Source organism: Cetorhinus maximus, chromosome 4 (genome assembly GCF_964194155.1).
Source record: "Cetorhinus maximus chromosome 4, sCetMax3.hap1.1, whole genome shotgun sequence".
In the NCBI taxonomy this organism is placed as follows: domain Eukaryota; kingdom Metazoa; phylum Chordata; class Chondrichthyes; order Lamniformes; family Cetorhinidae; genus Cetorhinus; species Cetorhinus maximus.
Genome location: NC_135882.1, coordinates 85,488,075 through 85,505,967, shown reverse-complemented (window position 1 = coordinate 85,505,967; position 17,893 = coordinate 85,488,075). Strand labels below are relative to the sequence as shown.

The 17,893-nt window shown below is 37.8% G+C and overlaps 1 protein-coding gene across 3 annotated transcripts in view; it reads right to left on the bottom strand.

Annotated features, from left to right (window-relative positions):
- Positions 1–2,784: 2,784 nt before the first annotated feature.
- Positions 2,785–17,893, bottom strand: part of asph (aspartate beta-hydroxylase) — a 59,715-nt gene continuing 44,606 nt past the window's right edge. Inside the window, exons 3-5 of one of the 3 annotated variants that reach the window (XM_078540435.1) lie at positions 16,637–16,681; positions 8,909–8,977; positions 2,785–4,656 (exon numbers count right to left, since the gene is read on the bottom strand). In XM_078540435.1, coding sequence (XP_078396561.1) covers positions 4,412–4,656; positions 8,909–8,977; positions 16,637–16,681 — 359 coding nt within the window. In that variant the 3' untranslated portion in view covers positions 2,785–4,411. The remainder of the gene's footprint in view (positions 4,657–8,908; positions 8,978–16,636; positions 16,682–17,893) is intronic. The other 2 variants (XM_078540436.1, XM_078540437.1) reach the window with 2 other exon arrangements.

Here is a 17,893-nt window from a genome sequence, read left to right as displayed (position 1 = left end):
ATGCAAATTGCAACATCCTTGTAAATCCAAAACAAAACACACTATAGTCCGATGAGTGGGAGGCAAACCTCAAATCTAGTGGGCAGGCAAGCCAGCTAAAACTATTCATTCCACCTACCCCCAACCCCAGACTGTGTCAGAAAGGGACGGATGGCAGTTTTTGCACGATTAGATTTCTGGGAATAAAAGTTCAAGTGGAATGTGTTCGTTTAAAAACACAATTCTGCGTTGTTGAGTTTCACTTGGAGAACACTGCCTGCATTGCTTTCTCCTTCCTTGAGAGATGCTCTGACACGGCAAAGGGCTCCTCCATCAGAGTACAAGGTATCAGCGATCAAGGAGTGTTGTTGCTCATGATGAGAGTCCATCTTGCCCCAGCCTCCCCCAACACCCCCAATCTTCCCCATACTGCAGCAATTTTGTGTCTGTCGTGGCAACGTCAAGGGCATCTCCGGCCTCCGGGGGTTGAACAATAAATTAACAGTCGTCTGGTGGTACATCAAAGCTTTCTGTCTCGCACTCATCAGGACAGCTCGCAAGATAAACTATCAGAAAAAGGGATCAACAATTTATACTGCATGAGAAGAGTGCTGATTGATAGAGGCGTTGCCATGAAGAATGCAGCAGAGAACAGTTAACTGCCAAGCCTTTGTTCAAATTCAAACCCAACACGTCGACTCCAAATGGTCAAGGAATTGCCATGGGGAAAGGGCCAGGAAGTGACTGTCACCCAAGCTTTTGTTTAGTTGAAAAGGGCGCAATGCATAACATGCACCTTCTGTCTGCAAAGGACGTGGCCCTGTGTGTGGAGATATGTGGCTTCTATCATGTGTCAGCCATACTGCAAGCACAACTAATAGTCTTAAATTGGTTTTCAGTGTAATTCTTAGCACAATCTGGACTATTTAGCAAGTGTTGTCCAATCGCAGAATCACACCTAATGTTGTACATCATGTTTTGAGTTATGCAAGCACAAGTTGGTTTTATACAGTCAGTACTTTGCCTGTTGCGAACAGCCGTTTGATACGATCCAGTTGTTGGATGTATGGCATACATGCCTGGCATCACACCGGCACTGAAATTCATAGACCACATAACTCATTTGTGTGATAGGCAGACTGTCTTTTTGGCTTAGCAGCATCCTGTTAGTGGAGAATACCATTTGTTCTTCTACTACATAATTGCTCAAATTTTTGAGCCACCTTACGCTTCCGGGGTAATTTGCCATTTAGAAGATCTCTACTATACTGAAACAAAAACAAAACATTGGGAATTCACGTTGGGCAGTTTGTTTCTCTCTCCATAGATGCTGCCAAACCTACTGAATATTTCCAACATTTTCTGTTCTAATTTCAGATTTCATGCATCGGCACCATTTTGCTTTTATATACTATATTGGTATAGCAGAACTCAATTGTGCTGCAGTTACGAGTGGTAAAGTGCAGAATTGCAAATTCTTTTCCAGATAGCACATTCTCAACGAAGCACTGGATAATGCCAAGTAATCAAATTCTGCCCACGTCATAGGAACAAACACACACAGACACACACTTTAAAAAAACAGTAACTTTGTTGCAAAAACAAAAACAAAGCACTTTACACTGCAAAGTGTTATGTTTCCGGTTAGGACTCAGACTCTACACCATACACAAATTTGGCTGGCAATTCAGTGCAGGGAGCATTCCATTCCCCTCCTTTGAATGAGATGATAGACTTTCGTGCTATTCAGATGGAAATCAAAGATCCCATGGCACTATTGGGAAAAAAGCAGCAAATTTTCCTGGTGTCCTGGCTAACATTTTTCCTAAGCCATCATTTCATTAATGTTTATAGAACTCATTAAACAAAGAACATCCATGTTCACCTGCATAGGAACAACAGTATTTTAAGGTAATCATAAACGAATTTCTTTGGAACATAGAGACATGTAAAGATGCTTCATGAGAATGACTCATTCTTTCCTTAAGAGCATCTCCAGCTAAGGTTTCCCACTGCTCAAAAATACAAATCTGAAGTTGGATTTTTTGACAGCGTGAAAGCAGTTCACATGACTCCAATATTTTGCTCCTCTCTATTTGGAAGGAGCAGCTCATACGCACTTCCCATATGCAATGCCTCGGATAAGGCCAAGAACTCACCACATGGAGGATCATGAATATGAACTTGTTTTTACCACTCTGATATAGCATGTTAGGGGTTCTGGACAATATTCAAAATACTCAACTTCAGTTTGAAAAAAAAGCACTGATTTTAAAGATTTTACCATATCTAATAATTATTATTCAGAAGAATTTCCATGAAACACTGAAATTCAATCTGTTCCTTAAAGACGAGAAGATTTTCCTTTGATTCAACTTAACAAGTGTAACGCTGTAAACACTTCAACGAAAGATGGAGTTTATGTTACAATAATTCCAAGAAAGTACAAAATTCAGCTGAACCTATTGCTCAAGATTCAGTAACCAAAGGTAAACAATTTTAAGTATTTTAACCAAAACAGAGTTGTATGGTCAATTAGTAAATAATGCAGATTAAATACAGGTTAAGGATTAAAAAGAATCTCATTGTCAAATCACAATATTAAGTTTGTACTTGCAACATACTGTGAGCACGCCCCGCATCCCTTGCCACCTGTCCATCCAGACACCACCCACCCCCATTCATTTGGATGAAAACTGAATGTTTTTGTTCAACTGCAGAGAGAACATTGAAAATTTAGAATGCACATATCCTTCCAATATTAGATTAGCATTGCGGTTACGAGAACAAATATATAGTCACACATTTAATCATTATTTCATTGGTCTCTGGAGCATGTACCATAACTTCACCTTGCAACACTAAGTAAATAATTCGGCATGATTAAGTAAAAACAGTACGTTTATTGGAGTATAAAGGATGCACGGAAAAAAAATTTAATTATGAAAATCATTTTTGCTACAAAAGAAATTAAGTCAAGTTATTTGTCGTTTTCCTATTCTGCATGGAACTGACTTCACTTCAAAATTTCTTTAACCTTGCATGTGTCATGCTAGAAACAGTGTATCCTTCCTGAAGTTAAAGCAGAACACTAATTCCACAACTGTTGGAAGCAAGTTCCATTCCAAAGAAGGGAAGGAATATGAGAAATTCTAAGACAAATTAATTTCCAATATTTCAGAAGTTTCTACTGCAGCAACTTTACAAAACATTTTAAAACCTCGCTAAATAGAACCGTTTAAATATCCCATTCCTCAAACGTGGTCCCATTGTTGAACATGGGCATTATATTTTACATCTATTATTCTCAATGTATCACACTTACAATATACTCTCCATTATATTTGATAATCAGCAACTAAGTGCATAAAATTAAATTCAGAATGGAACACAGATGACTTAGAACTGGGTCTATTTTTAAGTCTAAGTTACTGTATTTTCAAAAAAAAATGCAAACACCTGTGCCATCAAATCAATGAGTTACCAAGCATTGGAGTTGAGAATTCCAGATCCTTCTACAAGAATGCCCATTAAAGCATTGTGCAGTTAATGCAACTGAAACAATTACTAAATAACAGCAACCAAAATCAAATCTTTACATTTTATTTATTTTAGTATCATTTGACGGAATCAGTTATGTCAAAAACATTACAGACATGCTAATTCAGTGTGATTTTACTAAAGATACCACATTACACACTTCTCATGCTATGTTGACATTACAACCAGAAAATCTTGACACAAGAACTATTCATACATTAGTATACAGTACAAACAAAAAAAACAAATAAATTATTATATATTTGAACAGTGATTAGATCAACAGAAGAGTCTTATTTACATTCTGTAAACATGCAAAGTTTCCTATGCATAATTATGCAAAAGTATTCAAGCTGTGGTCAATTCTGTTAGTACATTACCATTAATGTGCCAGCCCAATGGCAACCAACAACAGCTCTCTACTGGTTAACATTAGTGCAAAAATACACAGGAAGAAAAGGCGCAAAAGCATGAATTTGGCTGTGTTAAAGCAGACACAGAAGTAGTAAGTTACACTCACGTGTAAGCATTTACCCACTCCCTATGGCAATCAGCCACAGAAAGAATTTGGTAGGTTGTAAAACCAGATGATTTATAATAACATTTCATATATACATTAAAGTTTCATATAAACAATCAACAGTCCATATGGGTTAGCTAACTAAGGGCTTTCACATTTTTTTTTTACTGTCCATTGCTGCTACTTATAGTACTACAGTGCTTTGACAAGCATTTTAATGGTGCATCTTAAAACTCATTGCTTAAATCACATAACACCTTACCCTCAATAGACTTCTATTTTTTCTCTACACTCAAATTTATTTGCGCTGGTCTTCAAATAAATCTTTTTGATATTTTCCCCTCAACTTCATGTAGGATTTTAGAATGAATGCTATTGATTCTGTAAATCCAGTATTACACAATTTTCTTTTCCCTGAACCCCTGCATTCTCTGACGTACCAGCAACATCCTCTGATGCTTCATTTTCTTCTTCTTCTAGTATTTCAAAAGGCGTCATTACATCATACAGAAATGAGAGGAAACCATAAACCCAATCTGAGGATTCCTCTGTTATAATATCTAGGACTTCCTCGAGTGTATCAATTTGTTCATTACTACCATCACCTTTAGTGAGGCCTACATAAGAATAAAAAGGAAAAGGAGAGAAAAGAAAGAGGCGGTCAGACAGAAATGGAAGAATATAGAACTGCAGGGTTCTACATCCCACATCTGATCTTATTTACAAGAAAATGGGGATGTGAATATCCAAGCATTACATCATAAACACACATCATTACTGGTCACAAAGAATTCTGGTTCTTCCTTCTTCTACTCTTCTCTTTTTCCACCCTCATCACCCCAAACCCTGACCAAAAAAAACCTTTTGCTTATTCATCGATCAGCGAGTAAAGGTAAAGGCAAAGATTCTATTCAACAAAGTATTTAATTAAGCATTTTTTTTCAGGGTGTAACTAGGACAGCCCAAAAATCGTCAACAACAGGAGGACCAGAATTCTAATTGAGGCAACAGCTACTAGATATACAAATCAGGAAGTGTACTCACTTGGATTTGGTGACCCTATTTTTTTTGCCACTTGTAACTAGAGCAATAGAATCCAGTTGGATACAACATACAACATGTACCTTTTGGTCCACAACGTTCTCAAACATTTGAAATACAGGTAACAAGGTTTATGTAACAGTTTTTAAAAAAATTACGATCACATCTAATGCATTCAGTGAACATTTATTTTAGAGCAATGCAGCTATAATTGAAACCAATAAAAGTTTAGCTTAGTACTACGCATAGCGACCAACATCTTAGATTATATCTGAGACAAGAGGTTTGTTGACTTTTCATTCCAGTCCTGGAAGGAACATACAACAGCAGATACAGAAAATAGTGAGGTAAGAGAATACAAATAATTACTCTGCTCAAAATAGGTAACAGTTACTCTAAGTGAAAGTAATTACATGTCATCCTAATAGAATACTGGCACATTGTATTTAAAACGCTAATGCCTGACGCAATGATACAGTTGTGAAGCATTAAGTTGAAGAATCAGCTAAGTGATTTTTGCAATCTCAGATTTAGCTCTCCTGCACACAAAACTGCAGTTTCCAAACGCTATTTAACACAATTTCTGTAATTCCAGGTCACGCTTCTTACATGCAGTGACTAAATGTTACAGAATATTTATGTATTTCATATGAAATGCAACCATATTTATCACACCTAGGAAATAAATTTTTAAATCATGAGGTAACAATTCTCAACGCCGAGCTTTAAAACTGTATCAGAGGTGTGAGGGGGTTCATATACTGCACATAAAACTATTCACAAAAATATTACATACTTGAAGTATTACACTTCAATAACATTATAGCTTCTGCAGTTTTAATTGTTATGCTTACCAATGAAAGCAAATCTTTTTAATAGCACTTCTGCATCAAGACTTAGTTGATACGAAGGAGTAAGTTTTTTGATGTGGTGCCAACAAAAGCATTAAACTGTCACTGCTGGCAGCCAGAATGAAGTAAATGAAGTGGTGCTGCTGCTTCCAGAGGTTGCACCACCAAAAGTAGATTTTCCACAAGCATCTTTAGATGCAACACCGCCAAAACTTATAAAACCAAAACATAAATCAGAGCCATCAGCAGCCATGGTTCATACAGTCCTGTGAAGTGGCACTGCACTCTTCAGCCTCTATATGCCCCAATGAGGCAGCACCTAGATAAATAGTTAAGAACTGCAAAAAAAAGTAAATCCTGCATGTGGATTTTCTGTTGTTTCATCAGTTCTGTGGCTTTTTCTGACAACAGAGAAGAGCTGATTCTGCAAAACTGCTTCTCAACATGGTCTTGCAATAGTAATGTGTCATAAATTTTCAAACTACATGCAGCGGGCAGTTTCAAAAACAAACAAAAAAAAAAATTCTGTTTTAAAAGTTTTAAGTGAGTGGTGTCAAGAACTGCATATTCTACAGTATAAGCTTACAAGCTACATAAATGGCCAAAACTAGGATAATTTTAAGAGCACTCATTGTAAATATCAAATCTAGTCTCGCCACGTAACTGAAATTCTGCATCCCATTTACTGATTGGCTACCTAAAGGAACCAGATGTTACAGTATGAGATGCAACATTTTTGATGTTTCATTGCTTTCATAAGTGATTCACAATTATATGCAAACTGAGAGACAGAGGAATTGCTCCATAATTAACTAATATTTTAACCCAACTGTCTTAATGAGAGCAGTAGGCTCTCAACGTTACAAAGCTATAAACAAGCACCATCAACTGGTGTTGTAGAACTGAAAAAGGGAAAAGAAAGAATTCCTGTAGTTTCAGAATCAAAATGGTTGCAAAAACATCATGTATATAATCACGAGTGAGCCGCATCAAAGGGGAATCTGCAATTATCTTAAGATTTTTTTTAAAAGCCAATATTGATAGGACTATGCTGGAATGGGGAACATAAATGTCAGAATAGGCCAGTCTGACCAAATGACCCCCATTTCTGTGCTGCAGATTATATTTAACTTGGAACAGTTTCAGCAAGAGAGGTGTCAGTTTAAGGCGGTTTTAAAAATCATTCTCAGGACATGAGCATTACTGGATAGGTGGTAGTTATTACCCATCCCTCGCTGCCCTGAGAAGATTTGTTGAGCCACTTCAGAGGCCCAAGTTAATGCAAGACTGGAGTTATATACAGACCAAACTGGTCAAGGCAGCAGATCCAATAACTAAAAGGGTATTAATGCACCAGCTAAGTCTGATCACAATCTGATTTTTTTAAGTGACAAGGAACCTGACACCAACTTTATATTTCCAGATTTTCTTTTAAAACGCAATTCAAATTCTCATTTGAACTTTGGTTCTACAAATTACTAGTCCAGTATCACAACCACTAAGCCACCATAAGGACGCGAGTAACTCAGCTGGGTAGCCACCGTGCCCATGGCTTCACTCAATTGATGGATTCATATTGTTACTTGAATCTTCTTAGGAGGGATTGGAGCCTGATGATTTGGAGATAAGGAAATGGAAAGCTGAGATATTCTGGATTGTCCTGAGACTTTCTGAATGCATCCTCCCAATGAGGAGGAACATAGCCCTTCTAATAAATATTGGACATACAGTAGTCAGGAAACGGTAATGCAGGAACTCAAGAACTGCCAAGTGGGCTGGAATCCATTTATAGAAGCCCACATGACCCAGGCACATTTCACACAGCTCAGATCACCCTCATGCAAGTCATAAGAAACCAGAAACTCTTTGACACTGCCCCACAAAAGATAATGATATAGAGTTTCTATTTTGGACTCGATCAGGAAACTTGACACAAACTGTGTTCTTTGAAGAAGTAATGGTTCAAATTTACATAACCAAAAATGTAAAATCTTCCATATTCCATGCAGCAGTACAACATAACGGAATGTAATCATTTACTTATTTTCCGTTTGCATTAAAAATTATTCAACGCACTTCAGTGGTAACCAGATGTAGTTGTTAGCTCAGGTGAAAATGGGTTTATCACGCAAAATAAGCTTTAATAAATAGAGTGAATATTCTTCCACCTGACAGTAATGTCATTTTAACTCTAGAACATGCCTACTGGTGCCCGTGCACCTAAATTAAACAAGCTCAATTTGAAGAGCCTCCATGAGCAGACAATCAGCAGAAACTCAGTTATACTGACCTGGGGCATGGCCAATTTTTTTGGTTAGGGCTGCCTTCCAGCACAATCTTTTTATACAAATCAGCATTAAAAAAGATTGCAAAAAAGTAAATTTATGCTCAACATCACTTGCATTTAAAACTTTGCAATGTTTTACACTAATTTGGCAGATTACAGCTAGATTGCACTGCTAAAACCAATGCAAACTAGCAGAAACTCAATGCTTAGAGTCTACAAAGCCCACAACTACACTTGTTAGGCCCTAAATAATGCTGAAGACTGTCAAATTATCCTGATGTCCAAACAACATAGTTTTCACCATATGTAATGACCCAAACCCCAATGTACTGTGAAAACTGCATGTATGATTTTACATGTATGTTTCTTCTTTAAAAAGAAAATTTTCTGCCAATCCCACCACTTGTTTTAAAATTATACTTGTATATATTCTTCTGCCTATTAGGCAATGCATTACATATACTCATTTGCTGCATCACAGAGCATTATCTCAGTGCCCTTGCTTTTCCTGTAGTCTCAAATTTTACTTTGCAGAGGGGGAGAAATGAAAGTCACAAATTGTTCAATGTAGGTCACACAATTTCACTCATTAGCTTTTAAGTGTAACGCCAACCAGTCAGTCATGCAACAACCAAATAAAGATGCAACTTTAAAACTCCATGCAAAATAAAAAAATCAGAATATGCTTGCCTAGCAAAATTTTGGCATCTTCCACATCAAAATCACCATCTCCATCGGCATCATAGACTCCAAGTTTTCCTATTTGGGAGTGAAAGGAAGAACGAGAACAATTATATTACCCTCATCACATTTCACTTCAAAGAATGCATAGCGTGAAAAAAATTAACCAGAACAGTTGAATCTTTAGATGCTTAATATTTGAAAAGTATAGAGAGAGTAATTACAACATATTCTTCATACAAACTCCACTCAGTACATAATCCATGACCACAGTGATTGCCACTGGAGCATCAGCCTCTTTCAGAAAAATCAGACAGGAACCTGATGATGTTCTATAGAGTTAGATAACTTATTTAAATCGCTCCAATCAAGCAATGTTAACATCCATACTTTATGACAAGTGGAAATAATTCAAATGCAATTCAGACATACAAAAATTGCCATAAAATTAGTGCTTTTAGGCTTGATAGAGGTATTCAAGCTCTGAGGGGTATGGACAGGGTAAATAGTGAGAAAGTGTTCCCACTCAAGAAAGCATCAAGAACCAGAGGGCATAGATTCAAAATAATTGGCCAAAGGAGTAAAAGTGAGGAGAGGAAAAATATTTTCACCCGGAGGGTGGCTGGAGTCTGGAACAAACTTACTGAGAGTGGAGGCAGGTTTAATTGGAGGTATTCAAAAAGGAATTGGATTGCTATCCGAAGAGAAAGAATGCACAAGATTTTGGGGATAAGGCAGGGGAGTGGGGCTAGGTAGAATGTTCTTTCAGATAGCCAGTGCAGACTTGATGGGCCAAATGTCCTCCTTCGGCATTGTAAAGTTTGTGATTCTATGCAAAGATCTTTGGAAAAGATGACGCACAATTGTGGCAGTAAGAGTGGAAGTATCTTTTTTCAGCTATGTCAGAAGTCAAAATACCATTTAAGAAATGCACAGAGCCACTAAAGAATAATGTGGGGGAGATTCAAATTGATTGTCAGTTTATGGCAGAGCTACTGAATTTCTATTTTGCATTATTCTATATTCTTGTAGGGGGGTTGGGGGGGTAACAAATCAAGCCAAGGGAACCACAGGCCTATCAGGCTGGCAGCCATTATTGGGAAGATACTACAAGGGATGAGATGCCTTATATGATCACTGGAGAAGGCAATGGTGCCATCAGAAATTCACAAAACAGCTTCTGAAAAAAAAAAAGACATGCTTAACCAATTGAGATTTTTGAGGAAATCACTATATTGGATGAGGAAAGTTGGTAAGTGCTGCCTACCTGGACTTTCAGAAAGCCCTTTGATACCTCACATCAGGTTGCTTCACAAAATTCTATCAATAGAAATCTGAAAAGCTTAAATTCCATAGCTGAAAAGTTGCAGTTGAGGGATGTAGTTCAGCTTGGAAGCACATTATTAGTGGTGTTCCCCCAGGGATTGATACTTGGACCATTACTCTTCACAGTCTCTAATAATGGCCCAGACAGCGGTATTGGGTGCATGCTAAGTAAGTTTGCAAATACAACCAAAATTTGCCCAAAGGTTAAGTCAAAGGAGTACAATCAAATCCAAAAAGCTTTAGAAGCAATGGGGAAGTGGACCATGCAATAGCAAATGACAATTAGTTGAAATAACAAAATATTTGTATTTTAGGGGAACAATACTGAAAGAAGTCGAGACACAAAAATATCTTGGTGTTATTTATGCACAAATCACCAAAGACTCACGAGCAATGTAGAGAAACAGTAGCTAAAATCTAACTAGATATGGTGTTGTATTAATAGAACCATTCAGTATAAATCAAAGGATATAAATTTTGGCTGTAGGTTGCTAGTCAAACCACATCTACAGCACTGTTCCCAGCTTTGGATCCCTCATATGATGGGCAATATAGTGGCCTTAGACAAGGTCCAGGAGAGCTACAAGAATGGTTCCTAGGTTTAAGAACCTCATCTACTCAGATTGATTCAAGGACCATGGTCTCTATTTTAGAGCAGCAGAGGCCCAGTGGAGGTCTATAAAATAATTGATGGGCTGGACAGAATCCCTACTGATGAATCATTCCAGTTTAAGAGATTGGAGAGTACCAGGGAACATGAATTTAAACTATTTAATAGTAGGAATACACTGGTTATTAGGCGATTCTTTTCCCAGAGATTTGACAGCCCAATGGAACGCATTGTCAGCTGTTGAAGTTAGTGCCGACTCTCTGAATGCCTTGAAGAGGAAGCGGAGCCAGTTCCTGACTGAGGCTGCGAGTGTGTCGTACAAAAGGCAAGCGTCTTTATAGACAATACTTGGTCCATGTGATCTCCTGAACTGGTTTTAATCACCTCAGGGAATCTGTGTGGGATTTAGTGTATTTCTTTCCTTAATTGGCCCTAGTTTCTTTTGTCTCTCTCAGAAGATAACATGGCTACAAGGGCAGATGTGAAAAGAGAGGGAGATGGTGGGTTGTGGAGGGAAAACGTTTAGTATTATGGTTCAACCAATATAGTTTAATGTGTTCATAGGATGTGGGCTTCGCTAGTTAGACCAGCATTTATTGCCCATCTCTAATCGTCCTTAAGGTCTTGGTGAGCTGTCTTCCTGAATCGCTGTAGTCCATGTGTTGTAGGAACACCCACAGTGCTGTTAGGGAGTTCCAGAATTTTGACCCAGTGACAATGAACAGCGATATAGTTCCAAGTCAGGATAGTGTGTAGTTTGGAGGGGAACTTGCAGGTGATGGTGGTGTTGCCATGCATCTGCTGCCCTTGACATTCTAAGCGGTAGAGGTCACAGGTTTGGAAGTGCTGTCAAAGGATCCTTGGTGAATGACTGGAGTGCACCTTGTATATGGTACACACTGCTGCCACTAGGTGCCAGTGTTGGCAGGAATGAATGTTTAAGGTGATGGATGAGGCACCAATCAAGTGGGCTGCTTTGTCCTGGATGGTGTCCAGTTTCTTGAGTGTTGTTGGTGCTGCACTCATCCATGCAAGTGGAGAGTATTCCATCACACTCCTGGCTTGTGCCTTATAGATGGTGGACAGGCTTTGAGGGGTCAGGAAAAGAGTCACTTGCCACAGGATTCCAAGCCTCTAACCTGCTCTTATAACCACAGCATTTATATGGCTAGTCCAATTCAGTTTCTGGTCAATGGTAACCACCACCACCAAACCCCCCTGACCCAGATGTTGATAGTGGGAGGTTCAGCTGTGGTAATGCCATTCAATGTCATGGGGAGAAGGTTGGATTCTGTCTTGTTGGAGATTGCCATTGCCTGGCACTTGTGAATGTTACTTGCCACTTATCATTCCAAGCCTGAATGTTGTCCAGGTCTTGCTACATATGGACATGGACTGCTTCAGAATCTGCGGAGTCACAAATGGTGAATATTGTGCAATCATCAGTGAACATCCCCACTTCTGACCTTATGATGGAGGGAAAGTCATTGATGAAACAGCTGAAGATGGTTGGGCTTAGGACAGTCCTCTAAGCGATGCACCGGGACTGATGGTTGACTTGCAGCAACCACAACCATCTTCCTTCGTGTTAAGTATGCCTCCAACTTTGGAGAGTTCCTCCCACCCAATGATTCCCAATGACTAAATTGTCCAGTTTTGCTAGGCCTCCTCAGTACCACACTCAGTCAAATGCAGCCTTGTCAAGGGCAGTCACACTCACCTATCCTCTAGAGTTCAGCTCCTCTGTCCATATTTGGACCAAGGCTATAATGAGGTCAGGAGCTGAGTGACCCTGGTGGAACCCAACCTGAGTGTCAGTGAATGGCTTATTGTTGTCTAAGTGCCACTAAGAGCACTGTCAACAACACCTTTGATGATGACAGAGAGCAGACTGATGAGGAGGTAATTGGCCAGGTTGGATTTGTCCTGCTTTTTGTGAACAGGACATGCCTGGGCAATTTTCCACATTGGCAGGTAGATGCCAGTGTTGTAGCTGTACTGGAACAGCTTGGCTAGGGCCGCGGCTAGTTCTGGAGCACAAGTCTTCAGTATGATTGCCGGAATGTTGTCAGGGTCCATAGCCTTTGCAGTATTCAGTGACTTCAGCTGTTTCTTGATATCACATGGAGCAAATCATCCCCCCACCCCAATATAATTGCATAAAACCATGATGTAGTATCTGGTCTTTTGAAGCCCATCATCTGTGCACACTTTTTAAAAATGTATTTGGAGTTATCCAAGAAAATACACACACTAAGTTCCATCACATTCATTCATGCATACTGAAAGTGGCAATGAACAGAAAACAGATGTCGTATGCATAATTCTAAACTGAATACAATTCAGAACAGCCAAAGATGAGAATGCCAAAGTATAGTAGAAAATAAGGAGTCAAACCCCCTAAAAGTACAATAATTGAAATTATGCTTTTATCATCTGTTGTAGTTGATTCTATTGCTTTGTTTAAGAAATGGGACAACCAGTGAGTCCTGGATCTAAATACTATCTTGTCAAACAGCCTGTCTTTGGGAGTTGTAAAGAAACAAATGTCCTGAAAAAGCAGAGATGTTCCTGAAGGCTGATTATCAAACGTTGGATCCAATATGTTTCAACTGAGTTCAACAGGGAGACATCACCATGCCAGCTAATGACAAACGAGAATTAATTCTGCAAAACAATATTAAGCATTGGTACATTTAAAACTTGTCGAGCTTGTTGCCTGTGCAGTAAATTACTGGAGGGAGGAAGAAAGAATAGGTATGATGGGGCTCAGTTCAAAATCCATGCGAAAGGCAAATTAGGCTGACAATGCATCAAGGAGTCTTGGCCTAACTGTGCATATAGGCTTAAAACAAAATCAGAAATATAACTAAGTTATTACAGCCCCATTTGAACATGCAAGAACTCTCAATTATTAGAATGTGAAGCTCAAAAATATTCTTAAATTTAACCACTCAACTGCTCTGCTGTGTTTTACACATTTTCTCACCTTCATTGAATAAAGGCACATATGAGGTATTGCAGGGAATCAACAAAAGGTTTGAAAAAGGTCTTCTATGCAGGGAATAGGGCATACCAGGGTATATTTCAAAGTGATCTTGATCCACTGCTCACTGAAACGTGAATACAGTGCTACATATATGATGATTGTTCTGTTATCACAATTCTTTTGTTGAAATGTTTTACTAATTGACATCAGAGCATAGTATTTTAAACCTGGATCCATGCATCAGCGTTATATAACTATACATGGAAACAAAACGTCTACGTGTCCACCTTGTAGGAAGGCACAGCTCAATGATCCAAGATGGCTGACTGATCAATCTAATCTAATATTCACGAAGCCCATTGCTATCAGAAGAAGATGGAATGTTCCTAATTTCTTACTGAAAATATGGCCACTTGAAAAGGTAAAAGTTACATAGGACAGAAGGTGCCAATTCTCCAGATTCACATCTAAAACAAAGCAGACCTATGGTTTTAATTAAGTATAGTTTATGAAGTGCAAGACAATTTAATAGACAGAGATAGAGAAAGATAAAGAGAGAGGTAAAAGAAAAAAATGCATTTATACAGTACTCCGGTTACTACCAGACAGAAGTAGTTAAAATGATCACTTTATACTCATTAGAAGTCAGCCTTGGCTTGCTGATTGCAATTGTGCACTATGTTTACAGCCAAATTATTTACCTAGAAAGGAGTGGATTCCACAACTTCAGTGAAAATAAGGGTAAACAGTAGCCTACAAAGAATCCTTTTCATAAAGGTGACCTCATATCACTGGAATTAATCCTAGTGGATTCTTGTCATGAGACTATTAAATAATGACTTTCAACAATGTTAAAAAAATGTGAAGTATGGATATCAGTAAGCTGAATTTAAAAAGATAAATCATTGTTATTTTCATTGACCATCTTGAACAAATTTGTGAAACTGAAACAAAGAATAAATGAAGAACAAAATAAATTTCCATGCAAGATTTAGAGTAGGGATTTAACCAATGGCCAAAAGGAAAAGAACAGGGTTCATTCACCAGCCCAGAGGAAGCACCCCCATGTCACAGGCGATTGCTGCATAGCAATTCCTCATTTAATCTTACTGCTCTGGTTTGAGAAGAATGCTGGAATGAACAAATTAAATTATTTCATAATAAGGTATACTTCATTGAATTGCCAAGATCCAACTGAAATAAAATGACACTTTTTGAACATAAGATTTACATTCTTGCCAAGAATACCCAACTTGAGCAAGTATACAGCATTCAAATAATCAAAAAGAGAAAAAAATTAAAAATTGCAAAGTATTACACCAATTCAGGGCTAGAATATCATCCACACTGAGCTAATGATAATCAAAATACTCTGAAAAGTTAAAACTAATGAGTTAGCATAAAATGGAATCTCATATTTCCTTAGGCTAACAACATCAAAGCCATTTACAAAAATTAATTACTGAGTTAATGACAAGGATATTGTTTTAAAAAAACTAAAATATAAATAGTGTGTGAAAATCGTTTAGCCCTTTTACTTGTACCATGGGCTGAATGTTAGGAATACTACTTCTATAGATAGGCCAGTCAATATTTCAAAATGCTTGTATATAGCAGGAATACTACTGGGTCCATTAATTGCTGCCACTAAGCCAGTTGAATAATGAACTGAAATTTGCAGGCTTAAGTGAACAGTATTTCTTTTTGTTTTTTGGTTAACTTCAATTGGATGTTTTCCCTCTTGCAGCATTAATCCGCAATTTAACAACCTTTTCCACCCACACAACATCAGGCAGCAAAAATTAATTTGTCCAAATTTAAAATAACTCGCATTTTAAACTTACTCTGGCTCACAATAAAATTACTAAAGATTAATTGCAACTGTATTTTGGACTACAAATCTTAGATTTAAAATCTTCATCCAAAGTAACAGAAACCCAATTAGAACATGGCTCGTTGACCTGATGGCCTGTTCATTCAAGTAGTTATGTACAAATCCAAGTTCGAAAATTTTTAAAATTGGTGCCTTTTAGATTTTGCGCAGTGATTCAAATAAATTTGTTATGGGTGGGGTGTGTGGTATAAAATAATGCATTTATATTGTATGCCAATATCACCAGATATATTGTCAGACAACAGCTAGATTAGAAAACCTCTGGACAACCAAAATATTTTTGAAATCCAACGTAGCTAACTATGGTCAAAAGTTTAACACAAATGTGGCATGGTCCACTTTACTAAATGTGATACAAATCTTTGATATCATGAATTATTTTAGAAACACTAACTGAAATTGAAACCAATTACCATTGACTGCAAAATCCAAATGATTGCGATCAGTTTTGCATTAACACCTAATCAGTACAACATACATTTCCAAGCTGTTTTTTTTAAACCAGCACCTCCAAAAAACTCTCGAATCTTAATTTTGGGAAAAATCAAATTAGAAATACAAATCATTGGGGAGAAAAAAAATAGCTTTCCCTCTCTTATCTCATTAGAGGATCAGAACAAGGACTAAAGCCTATTTTAGCCATCACTAAAAGTTAAAGTTAAAATTAGCCCAGGGCAATGAAGCAGCAGATACTGAATGCTATGCTTTGCTATACTATGTAGAAAGCTACCTTCTCATATTCAATATTGCAAACAATAAAAACTAAAAATTACAAAGTAAAGTGAAGGAAACAAACCAATGTGTACTGCAAATCACAGGATAGAAAAACAGAGAAAAATAGCTGGTTTCAACACAGGAAAAACGGATGCACAAAGGAAAGTTCAGAATAGAAGGTTGAGAACAGTGATAAAATCCTACCTTGTAACACCTCTGAAAAATTATAACGAAATTCCTTTGCTTTTGCTGCATGCATGATAAAAATAAAACTTTTTATACACTGTGGATTAGTACTATTATAAACACAGCAAAAAAAAAGAACCAAGACCAGGAGACACTAAAAAAACCCACAAACCACATGTATTTATATAGTGCCTTTAAAGTAATAAAAACATCCCAGGTTGCTTTATAAGTATTTTATAAAGCAACATTTGACACCAAGCCACAAAAATCAATAACAGAGCAGATGAGCCTAAAGCTTAGTCCAAGTAGGTTTTAAGGAGCATCTCAAAAAGAGAGAAAGAGAGAGAGAGAGGCAGGGAGGTTTGGGAGGAAAATTCCAGAGCTCGAGCCCTGGCAGTTGAAGGTACATGCATCAATGTTGGAACAATTGAAATTTGGGATGCTCAAAAGGCCAGGATTAGAGAAGTGCAGATATCTGAGGATCGTGGGGCTGGAGAGGATTACAGAAGATAAGGAGGGGCGGCAAGGTCATGGCGGGATTTGAAAATAAGGATGAGAATCAGGGTGTTGCGTGGCCATAAGTCAATGTAGGTCAGCAATCTCAAGAGGTGATAGGTGAACAGGGCTTTGTGCATGTTGGGACATAAGCGAATGGTTTTTGATTACCTCAAGTTTACAGAGAGTAGAATGCGGGTGGTCAGTCAGTTGTGCATGCAATACTGAATGTGGGGCAGGTAGTCTGATAATTTAGTGACAGTGGAGGATTTAAGAGGGGCGACAGTGAGGTAGAGCTGAATGCCATCAGAATGTGAAAACCGATCCGAGGTTTCAAATTGGATTAGTTTAGTGTAGTTTTAATTTGATTTTAAATATTTGCTTTCACTCGTTACAAAGCAACTTTTGACTAAGACTAACATTATTATACAATTATACACCACAAATATATTTATTTAATTCATTTTAATATAATGGGTTATGTCTGGAACTAAAGTTACATCATCAGTTGTAAGCTCTGATACCTAGAAGTTTATACTAGTATAATCCACGGGTACCGCAGGCCACCAACACCCCTCCCCCCTCCCCGAGTCGGAGCGATTATGATAAGATACAAAGTGTCATTATGGTTCTATAGTTCTTGCATAAATGACCTATCCAACTATAACTTTATTGGTTTATTTCTAGGGAATATGCTGTACTGGATTATGAACAACTGGCCATAAACACTGCATCTGCATGTCCCAGGTTGCAGTTACATTATTGTAACAAGGGAAAGAG